General features: G+C 37.1%; 1 protein-coding gene across 2 annotated transcripts in view; it reads left to right on the forward strand.

Annotated features, from left to right (window-relative positions):
* Window positions 1-17,307, forward strand: part of LOC149805463 (uncharacterized) — a 33,277-nt gene that overhangs the window by 12,196 nt on the left and 3,774 nt on the right. For both annotated transcript variants that reach the window (XM_089950052.1, XM_089950053.1), the window contains exons 3-5: window positions 1,634-1,661; window positions 6,650-6,856; window positions 12,770-12,885. In XM_089950052.1, coding sequence (XP_089806178.1) covers window positions 1,634-1,661; window positions 6,650-6,856; window positions 12,770-12,885 — 351 coding nt within the window. The remainder of the gene's footprint in view (window positions 1-1,633; window positions 1,662-6,649; window positions 6,857-12,769; window positions 12,886-17,307) is intronic.

Here is a 17,307-nt window from a genome sequence, read left to right on the forward strand (position 1 = left end):
AAAGCTTTTCAAGTGTTCCACCTCAAACACAACATGCTGTCTTCCCTTGTTAAGCACTTCGAGTATTCCACCTGGAACACAACAGGCTGCCTTCCTTTGTAAAGCACTTCTAATATTCCACCTGAAACACAAAGTGCTGCCTTGTTCCACCTGAAAAACAAAGGCATCATTCCCTTGTAAAGCAATTCAGGTGTTCTGCCTGAAGCACAAAAGGTTGCCTTCCCTTGTTAAGCACTTCAAGTGTTCCACCTGAAACACAAATGGCTGCCTTCCCTTGTTAAGCACTTCAAGTGTTCCACCTAAAACACAACAGCCTGCCTTCCCTTGTAAAAGCACATCAAGTGTTCCACCTGAATCACAAAAGGCTGTCTTCACTTGTAAAGCACTTCAAGTGTTCCACCTGAAACACAAAAGGTGCATTCCCTTGTCAACCGCCTCAAGTGTTTTTTTTTTCTAGATGGTGGTGGTGGGGAGGGATTTTAAACATAGCAACTCTGTGTTATGACCTTTGGTTCTTTTTCCAGATGGGGGGTTCTAAAAAATAACAATCCTATGATATGACCATTTGTTTGTTTTTCAGATGATGGTGGTGGAGAGCGATTTTTAATATAACAATTCTTTTTTTTTTTCCTCAAGATTTTTTTCCAGATGGTGGTGATGGGTACGGATTCTAAATATAGCAACTCCATGTTATGACCTCTGGTTCTTTTTACAGATGATGGTGGTGGGGAGGGATTCTAGATATAACAACTTCATCTTATGACCTCAGGTTCTTTTTCCAGATGATGGTGGTGGGGAGGGATTCTAGATATAACAACTCAATCTTATGACCTCTGGTTCTTTTTCCAGATGATGGTGGTGGGGAGGGATTCTAGATATAACAGCTTCATCTTATGACCTCTGGTTCTTTTTCCAGATGATGGTGGCTCTGAATATAACAAATTCCTCTGTTATGACCTCTGGTTCTTTTTCCAGATGATGGTGGTGGGGAGGGATTCTAGATATAACAACTCAATCTTATGACCTCTGGTTCTTTTTCCAGATGATGGTGGTGGGGAGGGATTCTAGATATAACAACTTCATCTTATGACCTCTGGTTCTTTTTCCAGATGATGGTGGTGGGGAGGGATTCTGAATATAACAAATTCCTCTGTTATGACCTCAGGTTCTTTTTCCAGATAGTGGTTGTAATGAGAGATTCTAAATGTAGCAATTCTGTACTTTAACCTCTGGTTCTTTTTGTACATGTTGGTGGGATATTAAATATAATGATTCTGCGTTATGACCTTTGTTTATTTATTCCAGATGGTAGTGATGGTTGTAGTAGGCAGGGATTCTAAATATAACAGTTATGTATTATGTCCTCAGGTGCATTTTCCGGGTGGTGGTGGGAAGGAATTTTGAATATAACAGTTCTGTGTTATGAGCTCTGGTGGCAGTGGGGAGGGATTCCAAGTATAATGATTCTTTGTTAAACTCAGGTTCTCTTCAAAGTGGTGGTAGTGGATAAGAATTCTGAAATTATTCTGTTTTATATTCAGTAATATGTCTTAAAAAAAGCTGGGGGAATTTGACATTACCAGCCATTGATGTTGTTCTAATGTTTTTTTATATTTTTTATATATAATCCAAGGTGACCGGAGAACCCAGGATAATTGCAAGTAAGTAGTTTCATATTAAGCATCTACAGTGTTCACATTTTGCATGTGGTTGTGACATAAGTTAAGCATCAGCATTATTCACATTTTACATGTGGTTGTGACACAAAATAAGCATCTACAGTGTTCACATTTTACATGTGGTTGTGACATAAAATAAGCATCTACAGTGTTCACATTTTACATGTGGTTGTGACATAAAACAAGCATCTACAGTGTTCACATTTTGCATGTGGTTGTGACATAAATTAATCATCTACAGTGTTCACATTTTGCATGTGGCTGTGACATAAATTAATCATCATCTACAGTGTTCACATTTTGCATATGGTTGTGACATAAATTAAGCATCTGCATTGTTCACATTTTGCATGTGGCTGTGACATAAATTAATCATCTACAGTGTTCACATTTTGCATGTGGTTGTGACATAACATAAGCATCTAGTGTTCACATTTTACATGTTATTACATAAAATAAGCATATACAATGTTCACATGTTACATGTGGTTGTGACATAAAATAGCATCTACAGTGTTTGCATATTGCATGTGATTGCAAAATAAAATAAGCATCTGCAGTGTTCCCATTTTACATGTGGTTAAGACATAAAATAAGCATGTACAGCATTCACCTATTACATGTGGTTGTGGCATCAAATAAGCATCTGCATTGTTCACCTTTTACTTGTGGTTGTGGCATCAAATAAGCATCTGCATTGTTCACCTTTTACATGTGGTTGTGGCATCAAATAAGCATCTGCATTGTTCACCTTTTACTTGTGGTTGTGGCATCAAATAAGCATCTGCATTGTTCACCTTTTACTTGTGGTTGTGGCATCAAATAAGCATCTGCAATGTTCACCTTTTACATGTGGTTGTGGCATCAAATAAGCATCTGCATTGTTCACCTTTTACTTGTGGTTGTGGCATCAAATAAGCATCTGCATTGTTCACCTTTTACTTGTGGTTGTGGCATCAAATAAGCATCTGCATTGTTCACCTTTTACATGTGGTTGTGGCATCAAATAAGCATCTGCATTGTTCACCTTTTACTTGTGGTTGTGGCATCAAATAAGCATCTGCATTGTTCACCTTTTACATGTGGTTGTGGCATCAAATAAGCATCTGCATTGTTCACCTTTTACTTGTGGTTGTGGCATCAAATAAGCATCTGCATTGTTCACCTTTTACTTGTGGTTGTGGCATCAAATAAGCATCTGCAATGTTCACCTTTTACTTGTGGTTGTGGCATCAAATAAGCATCTGCAATGTTCACCTTTTACTTGTGGTTGTGGCATCAAATAAGTATCTGCATTGTTCACCTTTTACTTGTGGTTGTGGCATCAAATAAGCATCTGCATTGTTCACCTTTTACTTGTGGTTGTGGCATCAAATAAGCATCTGCATTGTTCACCTTTTACTTGTGGTTGTGGCATCAAATAAGCATCTGCATTGTTCACCTTTTACATGTGGTTGTGGCATCAAATAAGCATCTGCATTGTTCACCTTTTACTTGTGGTTGTGGCATCAAATAAGCATCTGCATTGTTCACCTTTTACTTGTGGTTGTGGCATCAAATAAGCATCTGCATTGTTCACCTTTTACATGTGGTTGTGGCATCAAATAAGCATCTGCATTGTTCACCTTTTACTTGTGGTTGTGGCATCAAATAAGCATCTGCATTGTTCACCTTTTACATGTGGTTGTGGCATCAAATAAGCATCTGCATTGTTCACCTTTTACATGTGGTTGTGGCATCAAATAAGCATCTGCATTGTTCACTTTTTACATGTGGTTGTGGCATCAAATAAGCATCTGCAATGTTCACCTTTTACTTGTGGTTGTGGCATCAAATAAGCATCTGCATTGTTCACCTTTTACTTGTGGTTGTGGCATCAAATAAGCATCTGCATTGTTCACCTTTTACTTGTGGTTGTGGCATCAAATAAGCATCTGCATTGTTCACCTTTTACTTGTGGTTGTGGCATCAAATAAGCATCTGCATTGTTCACCTTTTACTTGTGGTCGTGGCATCAAATAAGCATCTACAGTGTTCACATTTTACATATGTTTATGACATAAAATAAGCATCTGTGTTCATATATTACATGTTTTTGTCACATAAAACAAACATCTAAAGTGTCCACCTATTACATGTGGTTGTGACATGTGATGTCCTCTTTTCTGGCCTTGACTTGGAGGAAGAGACGTTTGTGTGTGCCATGACTTGTCTCTACGTGTCTCAAATAGTGCTTGAGGGTGCAGACAGGATCTTGCATGGCTGCTGCTCTCGACTTGTCTTTGAAAGAAAGAGGATGAATAACAATGCTTTAGTTACCAACTGACTGCAACCGATTCTTGGCAACTAAGCCTGGTTGTGTACAAAGGACTACTGAACAATACCAGCTGAACTGAAGTTAGTTAGGGTCAACTGATAGGGAATGTAGCCAATAGACCCTGCTTCCGTTACTAAAACTATAAGGAAACATGTCTTGTATGATAGGAACTTTAAGTGAAGCATGGGCAAGAGGTTCAAACTTGCTTGAGTTGAGCCAGGTTAGAACCCAAGTCAAATTCCATTCTGGAACAATGTTATGGATTTTGGTCACTGGAGATAAAAATTGTCTGGCAGATCATAGAGACCTTTATCAGGCCCGATGTCACATCTGCCATGATGTCAGAATGTGTCCAAGATAAGGGATATTGGTCATTATGGTCTGAAAGATCCATTAGGTCTCTAACCAGCCCAAACATGTTACCATGATGCCAAAATAGGTCCAATATCATGGGGTGGTAGCCTTTGGTAGTGATTGGGGTCTAGCTTTTTCTTCTCCAAGAAAAGAGCCAGAGAAAGTCGGCCAGTTGAAGGATAGAGGTATGCTGATGGATGATATAGTTGATTACTCTTGAGATTCTCTCCACAAATGAAGGTTTAAATTGTCTGACTCACAAGGCTGTTCTGGTAAGAGCCAGGCATGTTGAAGAAGAGGGTGGTCAATTCAGGTTGGCCAGAATTTTTCTGGGTGTATTATTGTTATGAAAAGTAGATTGGTGATACAGGGCTTGACCCATGAAGAGGAGCCATAAGAACCATCTTGCCATTCTGTCCCCGCAACTTTAGCACCATAGGAGGGGCAGCAGAGGCCTACAACCCCTCTCGAATGGCTGACAGTGCATCCCATGACCCAAGCTGTTGTGTCTAGACCTGGAGAGATGAAGGTGGATAGCTCTTTATGCCACCTCCTCGCCAATTGGTGGATCATCAGATGCCTTTGAGGTGCATAAATCCAAGTGACAACCAATTGATTGAGGGTCCATTCCAGGTGAATGACATGACCACCTCTGGATTGATTCTCAGCCAGGCCAGTGATGCAGCCAGAAAGTATCTGATTTGTATGTTGGTATGGAGGTTGTTGAACCCTCATGGAAGATGCCAAGTCAGAACACACTGGACGAGTTGTTTGGTACCTCCTTGTTTGAGGAGATAGGTCACCATCACAGAGTTATTGGACCAAAAGATGACCATTTTCTCCCCAGGTGTGATCTTTACAGAAATTAAAGGCATTGATGACAGCCTTCATTTCTAAGATGTTGATATGTAGAAGCCTTTTCCCAGGTGTCACTGACAGTAAAGAAGGTCAGCAACAGGTGGGCACTCCACCTTGTTCACTGGCAGTCATACTTTATATTATTCCACCTGGGGTCCTTCAGTGGGATTGCAGTGGTAAACCAATCTGGATTGCCCCACTGCCCAGGTACACCAGTGTCGATGTAGATGATGTTGCCTGGAACAGGGAGACACTGCAATCCATAGTCTTTGTGAATGTCCAGGGCTGATATTGTGGCCGAAGGAAAGAACTGTGAATTGATAACAGTGTAGTGGTAAGCAGAAAGGGGTAGACAGGTGGATAGGACTTGCAAGTATGTATCTTTCAGATCAAGACTGATGGCATACTTGCCTTGTCTGACAGAGGTGGAATGACCTCACCATCCCCATCTTGAATAGGGTGAGAAGACTACAGTCAGTTATGGGCCTCCATCTGGTGTTGTATTCTGAAAAGCAACAGTCCCCCCAAAAATGTGGTCTTAGCACAAGCTTGTTATATGAGTGACCGTATCCTATTAATGTAATGAGATTGGATAAGTATTCTCAGAAACACATAATTTACTTTAAAAATTTGTTTTTTCTTGAAGCATTTCTTAAAGCGTTTTATTGTCTCACTTATGAATAGCAAAACACAAGTATCATTTATACACACTTATAAGTCAGGTCCAACTATGAACAATAGAGACCCTAATCTGCCATTGCATAATGTGCCCATAGATCATTGTTTGTGTTGGTTGTTCTATTGATTACACCTAACAACCTGTGCAGATTCAGATCTGCTGGTGCATTATTTGATGGCAGATCTTGGTCTATGCATTTTGCTGTTGGACTCGACTTCCATGCAAAAACATACAAATGGGGTTTTATGGTATCATCAATGTTAAGATTCTAACAAAATTTTTCAAGTCATTTATTTGACATACGGAACTGAAACATTAACACAGTATTACTGCATGCCAGGATTTTCTGTCTTGTCAGCATAAGAAGGCTACATCATCATAATTCTGCAACATTTCTATAATGCTTAAGTTTCCATGAGCATTCTTCTTGTCTGTACTCTTTGAGGGGATTGACACTGTACTCTATAAAAAGAATTTCCAGGAATTCAGAAATAAACTTAAAATGTAACAAAAAAGTAATTGAAGCATGAAATACAATGAAATTGACCTATGTTTGTGATTAGTGTGTATATTTTTCAAAGGAAAATGTCTATTATTTTTTCATTAGACCTTTTTAATTTGACTGGACATGGATGGAGATGATGAGAAATACAATGATTTGGGTATTTGAAAAGGTCAAACATCAGTATTTAAATAAAAAGTACATTGGAAGGGGGCATCAGCTACTCTTTGTATAAGTACTAGGTTTTTTTTTCTTTGCAGTATATGAGGTGAAGAACATATTGGGACTAGAGAGAACAATGTCTGGACTATCACGTATGGGTGTGTTTGATGTAGAGTGTATTCCTCTCTTGGCATATGAAACTTTTGCCAAATTTTTGGGAGTGGATGGCAGTCTGACTCATCCTTCACCACACCAGATAACGGAAAATCAACTTTTCTGGTTGGAGTTCACACTGGAGTATCCAGGTATATACAGCAGGATATTTGGAAAGTTTTACAGTTGAAATGGTATACATGCATCAGGGATCATCTGGGGAAGGGGAGGGATTTAGGTTCTTATTCATGAAATTTGACCTCAACACATCAAAAAAGTGAAATTGACTTCATTTTATTTCAGATTGGTGCTACCCCTCCACATTTCCTAACTAAAGCCATTAATATTCTTTTCTGACCAAAACGGTAAATTTTGCATGGATTTTAGTCATATACTGATATGTATAACTAGATTGTTTATTTAAGTTTTGGCCATGACTAGATTTTGATGATCATGTGTAAAAAAGATATTGCATAGCTAATGTTTGTCCATGAATCTACATTTCCTGTTTTAAGATAATACGTCATAAATAGTTTGTTTATTTGGGTTTGAGTTCTAGACAATGAAGCTGTGTACAGTTTGAAGTAATTTTTAGAGTGGAAGGTTGAAGTGCTGTGACATACGTCAGGTGGAAATGTAACATGACGTGTCATGTGGGAATGAACTGCAGCAATATCACATGGAGATGAATTGTGACACAGAGTTGTAATACAGTTGTGAGGATGTGAATAAGGAGAGTAGTGAACAATTATTCCAATTCCATTTCTTTTACTGTTCTTACTTTATGTTCAGTTAAGTATGTAATTTTTTAATTTGAGAGGAATTTTTTATTTTAATTATTTATGGACTAATTACTACTTTGGGATTATTGTGAATTCATTCAAAGGAGTTCTGGACAATGCCATTGCAATGCATAAAGACTGTTGGCACTTCAGCACATACAAGTCTATTGGTAGATCAGCACATTCAATACCTGGACTTGTGATAGAACTTTTAGGATTAGATTATGGATTTAATTCACATGTAAGTTCCTCTTAAAATTTCATTTATAGGTTAGAAAAATAAATTATTTAAGTTTGACATGACTTGGTGGTTTTGCTTCATTCTGTTATTTAGTTTAAGACCACAGAGTTGTAATGATTGCTTAAAATTGGTAAACAGTAGAACCATGCTTTTGAATTGACTCTTATGCTAATTTAGTAGCATCCATTGCCAATCAAATATGTACCAAGTTATGATTTTACTGCCATCCATACAGATATTTAACTCCAGGAAGTTATTGAAATTCCTGCTTTTTTCAACTTTAAAACCAAATACTGAATTGTTAAATATGTTTTGAGACTTGAAGAGATTAATACATTTTTCAGATATTTCACTTAATAGCATAGAAGGATGAGAGGGTTTGGCTTCAGCATGTAGTAGTCAAACCCACTTATCTTGACCTCATTTATCTTGAAAACTCGTTTATGTCAAGCATTTTGGTCCAGTCCTGAAAAAAATACTTTGTTATGTTCATTCTTTCCAAGTTATCTCAACCCCCCCCCCATCAAGTCAATAACCCTGTCACGTTAGGTATAAGTTTTGGTCCAAAGTAACATATGGACCCACTTATATCATTGAAATGATTCTTACATATGCTCAGCACTGGCGACACTTTCCATAAACAATTTCATTTTTTAAATACATTTAGCCATTTCACTGTAGCTTCATCATCCACATGTATATAATTAGAAAATTCTTCCTGTACAATGCCAGTGGAGTCCGCAGTCTCATTCTCATCAGCCATTGATTCAAGACGTTTCTGATTGAGTCAATGAAATCTGTGACTGTTGCATTTTCCATAGTTATCAGTGATTGGAACAAATTTATTTTGTCTTACAAGTTTTGTTTTCTGCAGGTAAATCATAATTGAATGCGTTACTTTAAATTAGTTAAAGTTTTAGTTATGCTTAATTAGGGCCCCGAGTGGCCGAGTGGTCTAAATTGCTCACCATTACAGATCACTGCCATCTCACCTCTGTCTGCGTGGGTTTGAGTCGCGGGTTCAGCCTATGTGAGAAAGCTTGCCAGTAGCTTCTCGTGGGTCGGCTCTTTCTGGGTTTTTCTCGGGTTCTTCCTCCACCATTAATACTGGCCGCCATGTATAGCCTATCTTGTGCTGAAAAATGACATTAAACCCCACAACAACAACAACAACAACAACAACTTATGCTTAATTAATTTTTAAAAAACCTTGGTGATAGGTTTTCATTTCCTTATGAGTAGCCTTTTTCCCTTGTAGCCTCATTAAGAAGTTTACATGACAGTCCCTCCTCCACCTACCACCTGTTGGATGAGATGTTGAAGGAGAAGAATGTTTGGACCGTTGATTAGGTGATGAACAAAATTTATTACCTCCTTCCCCCAGAACTGTTTTCTAAAGCCATTTGAAACTGAGGACAAGAAGATAAGAAGATTATCTCCAGTCTGGAGAGGTTTCTGGGGTATTATCTTATTCAGATCTTCTGTTGTTCCCACAGTTGTGTGAGAGCTTAGTATACACAGAAGTTTTCCTGGAGACAAGAATTCATCAGGCAGCAGAAGGGGTGGTTTGCCCCTTCAATCCTTTGACCACTGTTTTCTGAGTCATTTATCTGTACCCCATTGGACTATGATGCATTACAAGTGGGGATATTGGCTGGGGTCTATTCATGCCTCCTGGTTTATACCTTTGAAAACTTGAAGCTTAAAGCCTGCACTGAAGTCACCATTGCCTCACATGCCAATGTCTTTTTGATGGCTTCATTCTCTCATTTGAATAGTTGTTTACAGCAGCACTTCATTGCTTGCCAGAGAGTGTAGCAAATACATTGTGCCATGTACTCTCCAAATCAGTGGCACTCTCTGCTGAGTTTCATCACCTTCAAAGGGATGCTGCCTTGAAGACATTGAAGATCTTGCTGGATCCCAGCAAAACCCTTTTAAGGTTTGCACCTTTTGAGGTGAAGATGCAATTAGGAGGCCTCATCTGTGCTGTGACATCACTGGCTTCATTTGGAACATTCTATACTTTTGAACTTGTGATAAGACCTTTAGGATTATTTGGGATTTAATTCACAAAACTGCAAGTGTTTCTTAAATGTTATACTTTGTAACTTAGAAAAATAAATAACTTGATTTTATTTAAATTGTTGGTTTCTCATTCTTTCTATTACTTTACTTTAAGACTTAGAGTTGTAAGACCCAAATCGGTATTATCACTATTCAGGAGAAGTCTGATCTCATCACTTGTCACAACAACCTATATGTTAGGATACATTTCTTCACCAGCCTTGAGAGGGTTCATATTCCTCCAGCCAGGATTGACCAAATCATCTTCCTCAAAATGGCTATTTTGGCCAAGTCCTCATTGGTCATTGGTTCATTGTTACTACTTTCTACTTGGAATTGTGACCTTAGTTGTGAACTTGGTTCTCTCAGGAGACTTAACTTGTACCCTTTCCACTTCCTGCTTCTTGCAAACTGCAGACTGCACAAAGATCTTCCATAAGCTTCGATCAACCAGGGATCTGATTTTTCACCACCACCAGTACTGGAGCCTGGATCACTGTGGGATCTGATTTTTCACCACCACCAGGATTGGTGCCTCATTGGGACGGGTTTCCTACTGGCAGGCATCTCAGTTTACATCCCTAAAGCCCAGTCCTTCATGCATCAGATTCAGGATGGTGTGCTTCCCTGGAGCCAGAGGATGTAGTTCTTCATGGATTTGGTCATAAGAAAAATAATCCTTCATGTAAACAACTTGAACATGCAGGCAGTACTCTAGCCTTTTAGAGATGTGTCAACCTCATAAACTTTCACCTGACAACACAAAAATAGTAGCATATTGTTACGTGTTTAGGCTCGAATAAACAGTAACACAGAAAGCGTGAAAACAACAAGCTTTTTAAAATTTAACAAATAATTTATTTTCCTGGAAAAATTCAGCAAAAATGAAAAAAGAAGAACTTAGTTTCAAGAATCAAATCCAAAAAATAATCTAAGAATAATCCACAAATTAAATTGCAAAAGTCCTAGTAATAAATGTTCTAATAATTTCAAGTTCAAATCCTGATGCGAGATGGATGACGATGACGTTTGCTGTAGTCAGTACTGTGTTTATCTACATTTCCTTGTAGAAATACAAATAATGGCACTCCGTTGTTGGAAATCCAAATTAAATTTGTAAGCAATGTCTTTCCAAAATTTCTGTGTGAGCAGTCCTCCAGAGAAAAAAGAAGAAATACTTATGAAATCCAACTGATCTGAAGAAAATTATAACTCAAAATCTGGCTGCAACAAAATAACTTGACATCAGTGTAAAAACCCCAAAACTGAGAACTCTCTCTCAAAGTATCTCTATTAAAATTAACAAATGCGTAGTAATGGAAACACCAGAATTGTGAAATCAAAGGGGGGGGGTCACATGACCCTGACAAAACCAATTATTTTACTCCAAGAAATAAAAAATTAAAAAAATTGTGTACGTATTAAATCATGTAGTCCCATCATGAACTTGGAAACAACCAATCATTTTAAAATAAAATAGAACTTGTTTACGAAGGTTGTTACAATTTCTGAAACAAGGTCAGGATTTAGATCAACACCTGGTGTTTATAAACTAACTGTCAAGGTCAATCTATTTTCTGAATAAATTTACATTATAATAGCATATAATAGAATAAAAAATTTGAAAACTGACAAACAATTAGAATAAATATGAATTAAATTAGATATATGTAACAATATCTTACACATCAAGGAAGTACACACACTCCTCTTTGTGTGGATGTCTGGAACCGTCTTCAGTGAGCAGCACCAGAGGAGATAACTCTCAAAGTCTGTCATATTGTGGTCAAAAGGAATATCCTGATGGATAGTCTGCCCAGAGGGGGTTCTGTGGTCTTCATGGTATTATCACTGCAATAGTCAGTATCAGAGTCATTTTCACTATGGGAATGAACAACAGGTTTCCCTTTTATGTCTTACCAGTACCATATCAGAAGACATGGGCAGTGGACACTTTCATTTGAAAGTGGGATAGTCAGTATGTGTAAGTTTTCACACTTTTCAAAATAATTCCACGAAGTCAGGATCTCCACCAATCAACTCATCCAGGTGTCCCGCAATTGCCCCAACATTTGCAGTTCGACAACCTACTTATCCTGTTAATAGATGAGCCTGTGAGATTTTACAATGGATGAAGAACCTGCTGTTACCGTACATTGGGTCTCTCCACGACAGCCCACAGATTCTCAACCTTTGTGCTTGGCTCATCCGAAGTGATGAATCTGTCAGGACCAATTTTTGAACAAGTTTCCAAACTGCATCTCCCAGGCTAGAGGCAGTCCACAAGGTTTATGATAGAAAGTGGAGAATCTTCTGTGATTGGTGCATGATAGTATATATGTACTAATTTTTTTTCAACCTGTGTGAGGATCCATGTCACTCACCTGCAGCTCACCATTATATACATTAGGAAGGACCTTCTCCTAAAAATAGCAAATATAAATTTGCAAAATTACAAATCATTGTGCCTGTGGATCAAGGTATTGTTTGAAATTTATAGGTTATGAAGGAATTAAACAATTCTCTGCTAGATTGTTATTATGCCAGGTAAAAATACTTTTGGAAACAGGAGGTCAGTTGCAATTTATAATGGATCAGGAGCCGATTGTTATATGTTTTACTAAGATACTGTTGTAAAATCATAAGGATGAAATTTCATGTAACTAGCATGTATCCACCCACTCCCTCTAAATTTCAAGACCATCTTCCCCACATCATCCTTGTTAGGTTAGGTGGTCAAATTGAACATTGTGTGTCCCCCCCAAAAAAAAAAAAAAAAACTTATGTACATGTGCAACTAGATATTATCAAAGATAAAGTTTTACCATAACAATTGAGAGAAGCAGGGGAATGATAGAAATGTTGCAGGGTATTTAATGGGCCATTTTAACACTTTTTTTGCTTAGAAAAAACACCCATAATAATTTAATTTAAGATTGGAAAGGTAGTTGTCTCAAGTATTCTTATGTTTTCAGGAAAGAAAATTGAAGAATTTCTAGCCACTTGGATGAAAGAAGCTACTGCAGCTTTATCAGCTAGAGTAGTCCAAGGGAAGCAGATTGATCTGTTTAAGGTTGTGGCTGAGAGAAAGGTAGTATGATATGGGAAATAATCTTTGAATTCACTTTTATTAGTGGGTTACCATATATATATACATATACAAGTCAGATTCAGCAACTTAGATCCAAATCTGTTGCTACATAATGCACTGACAGATCTGGGTCTATGCAGTTTGTTGGAGTAATGAGCAAAACAAAAAACAGTATAGACCCCAATCTGCTGGCACATTATGTGATGGTAGATCAGGGTTAATGTTCTTCGCAGTTGGACTTGATTTATACACAGGTACATACAGTAGCAATTTTCATGACATTTGTGATCGCTAAATCTTAACAACAATGATCTGTGTATGAAGCGGTATGACATTCCTCTCCGATTCATGAATTTATGAACTGACTCAAAAATGTCATTTTAACAAAACCACACAAAATTTATGCCTTTGAAAACAATGTTAAAACTGTCACTAATTATATATTTATTACAGTAAAATCTGCCATTGGTGGCAAGAAGGCATATCTGTCAGAGCAGGGTGGTAAGGATTGTAAAAAGTTGAGTACAATACAGCCAGATTGTGACATTTACCATATATAATTGTGTATAAGCGTGTTCACATATAAGCTGACACCCCACCCCCCCAACTGAAAAGATAAAAAACATTAAGTGCATGACCCACATATAAACCAACCCACAAGTCTGGGACAACATCACAAGATGTGCACTGCAAGTTCTAAATGCATTTATTTAGGCAAACATATATTAGCAAAAATTACTTGTATACCTCTCTCCTGGTTGGCATGATTATTACCATAGTTACCATATTTGTTGGTACACCTTTTATGTTGGGGCCCCGAGTGGCCGAGTGGTCTAAAGCGCTCTCCGTTACGGATCACTGCCATCTCACCTCTGCATGAGTTCGAGTCTCGGATTCGGCTAATGTGGATATGTGAGAAAGCTTGCCGGTAGCTTCTCGTGGGTCGGTGGTTCTTTCCGGTTTTTTCTGGGTTCTTCCTCTGCCATTAATACTGGCCGCCATGTATAGCCTATCATGTGCTGAAAAATGGCGTTAAACCCTACAACAACAACAACAACAACCTTTTATGTTGAGACACCATAAATTAATATTAAAGTAATTTTTTGTGCACTGTATGTTCTGGGGCACATGAATTTTTTTGAGTTGTTAAGTATGGGGCACCTTTTAAATCATTTGAAAATTACATGCTGGAAATGCACTTCAGCTGAAATTTTATTTTAATAAATATAAAACTGTACTTGAGATAAAATTCTTTAATCCACTGCAGCAGCATCTCGTCAACACAACCCTTTTCCTGCACATGTACGATTGATTCTTTTGGTGCATGAATATTTTAAAATCTTTTTCATGCTGTGAAAAATTATCATTGGAAACAAAACATTTCCTGAAGCAGAAACTGCAATGACTAAAACCAGATTTTTTTACAAATTTGCCCCAGTCATGCTAATTTTTACACTTTTAACCCCCATTATCATCAGTCTGTCCAGGAATAGGATCAAAGTACACTAGAATTTCATCCACATTAATTATTATATTGTCCCTGACAATATAATTTTTATAAAAGAAAGTTATTTAATGAAATCATATCTGCACGAGACAACAATTACAGCCTGGGGCCCCAAGTGGCTGACTGGTCTAAAGTGCTCACCGTTCTTGATCACTGCCATCTCACCTCTGTCTGCATGGGTTCGAGTCCAAGGCTCGGATAGCGTGGGTATGTGGGAAAGCCTACCAGTAGCTTCTCGTGGGTCGGTAGTTCTTCCCTGGGTTTTCCAGGGTTCTTCCTCCACCAGTTATACTGGACGCCATGTATAGCCTATCTTGAGGTGACAAATGGCGTTAAACCCTAGAACAACAACAAGAAATCCCTGAAATCATCTTTTCTTCAGGCCTTGATGAATTCATCAAATGATTTTATTTTCTCCAAATTTTCTGAGCAACCCTGAGTTGTTGATGTTTGTCACAAAGCACTATATTGTGTCACTTTAAAAATTGTTCCATTGTTTCAATTTATTTTCAAAATTCCTGTGAATACCAGTGAAAAAGATCCAGAGTTTGCTTCTATATGTTGAATGACTTTGTATATTAAAAAAAAACAACCTCGGCACACTTAAAAGAATCCAAAGTCAGCTTCATAGGTCAGCTTGCTTTGTAATAAAAATAACTTTTGTATTGATATCCTTTACAAGAAAATCAGCTTAAAAGGATCCAAAGTTGGCATCCAAGGTCATCTTGCTTTATAATAGAAATATCCTTTGTCTTTGATGTCCTATTGGTAAGTTCAAACAATGAGTTTACTGCTTGCTGCCAGTTGTGTTTATTCACCATCAGGGCTTCTATTTGCTTGGCATCTGTATTTATAATTAATTCTAACTGGCATTGATGTCTGCAGGTAAATGGTATGCATAGCAATAACTTGCTTTAATAATACTTTTTGTAACCCTTTCTTGCAAAAAGATTATCACTTGCACTCAGTTATATGTATTTTCGAATAATAATATTTATTTGCGAGATACTATCATATAGTTGATCTGGATATAATTCAGTCTTTGTTATTTTGCACCAAACACTGTGTCATGCATTGATAGCATGGTCTTCAAGCAATCATTTGATTATTTCCCTCTGCAATTTTGTTGGATCCAGTTTTCAGTCGGATAACATATTCAAACCGATGGGTACATCCTTTGATTTGATGCACACTACAGTATGGATAGCTACGCTACATATACAGAGTTAAAAAATTTATGAGAACAAACATGTTCAGTGGTATATTTGGTTGTTGTAAATGAAAATTTTGCTTTCAACTCGACCAGTTCATGATAATAAAATTTGCATAGTTCATTGTTCCAAATAATTACATATTCATTCCATAGGATTTTACTTTAATCAGGATTATGTCAGAGGATACTGTAAAGAAAATGACTGTTACATGGATAATGTGAGAAATTTTTAAGATAATTACTATAATGATAGATATAATATATAAATTTATACTTTTGACTCATTCTTCTCATTATGCATGTACATATATCTTTGACAGTGGCTCAGTCGTCTCATTTATACCTATCCTTGACAATGGCTGAATTTGCCTCATGTTTACATGTTTTTGACAGTGGCTCAGTTGTCTCATTTATACCTATCCTTGACAATGGCTGAATTTGCCTCATGTTTACATGTTTTTGACAGTGGTTCAGTTGTCTCATTTTATATATTATCTTTGACAGTGGCTCAGTTGCCTCATTTATACATATATCTTTGACAATGGCTGACTTTGCCTCATGTTTACATGTTTTTGACAGTGGCTCAGTTGTCTCATTTTATATATTATCTTTGACAATGGCTCAGTCATCTCATTATACATATATCTTTGACAGTGGCTGACTTTGCCCCATGTTTACATGTTTTTGACAGTGGCTCAGTTGTCTCATTTATACCTATCCTTAACAATGGCTGACTTTGCCTCATGTTTACATGTTTTTGACAGTGGCTCAGTTGTCTCATTTATACCTATCCTTAACAATGGCTGAATTTGCCTCATGTTTACATGTTTTTGACAGTGGCTCAGTTGTCTCATTTTATATATTATCTTTGACAATCGCTCAGTCATCTCATTATACATTATCTTTGACATGGCTCAATTGTATCATTGATACACATATCTTTGACAACAGCTCAATTATCTCATTTATACATTATTTTTGACAATGGCTCAATTGTCTCATTATACATTATCTTTGACAATGGCTCAATTGTCTCATTGTTGCATATATCTTTGACAATGACTCAATCATCTCATTTATACAGGGTTAGTTGCATATTTCTTTCAACATTTTCAAGGTTTAAAATCATGTTTTTCAAGGTTCATTCTAACATTAATTTTAAAGGGAACATTTCTAGCAAATTTAAAAAAACCCCACATTAAGTCAAGATTATGATCACTGATGTCATTCCCATTAATACTAATCATCCTATATCTGGTTCATTAGAATAATGAACAGTCACTGAACTATGTTCATTTTACTCTGTCGACACTAAACTATTTACAAAGTCCAAAATATTTTAGATCAAATTTTTCAGTTCTTGTAGCTTGTCATCCAGCTGTTTTTCAAGAGCTCTAAGTTCAGTGATTTTGTCTTTAATACTTTTCCTCAAACTATTTGATGTCGTGATAAAGGAAATTTTCCTATGGGTCTCTGCTTTCAATATGTAGTCATCAGTAGCAGCTGTCATTGTCTCAATGTCTTTTTCAGCACCTGCCTTTCTTCATCCACCCCAATAACACACAAAAAAGTAAAAAGATATTTGTTTGTTTTTGTATTATCACTTATTTAAAAACAGCATCTGGATATTTAACTATTTCAAATTAGATATATTATAATTTCTCTCAGCTTAGCTGTAGTCTGTATTTTAGATTTGTCATGT

The sequence above is a fragment of the Sinohyriopsis cumingii genome, chromosome 2 (assembly GCF_028554795.1).
Source record: "Sinohyriopsis cumingii isolate HCF-2022 chromosome 2, ASM2855479v2, whole genome shotgun sequence".
Lineage (NCBI taxonomy): Eukaryota > Metazoa > Mollusca > Bivalvia > Unionida > Unionidae > Sinohyriopsis > Sinohyriopsis cumingii.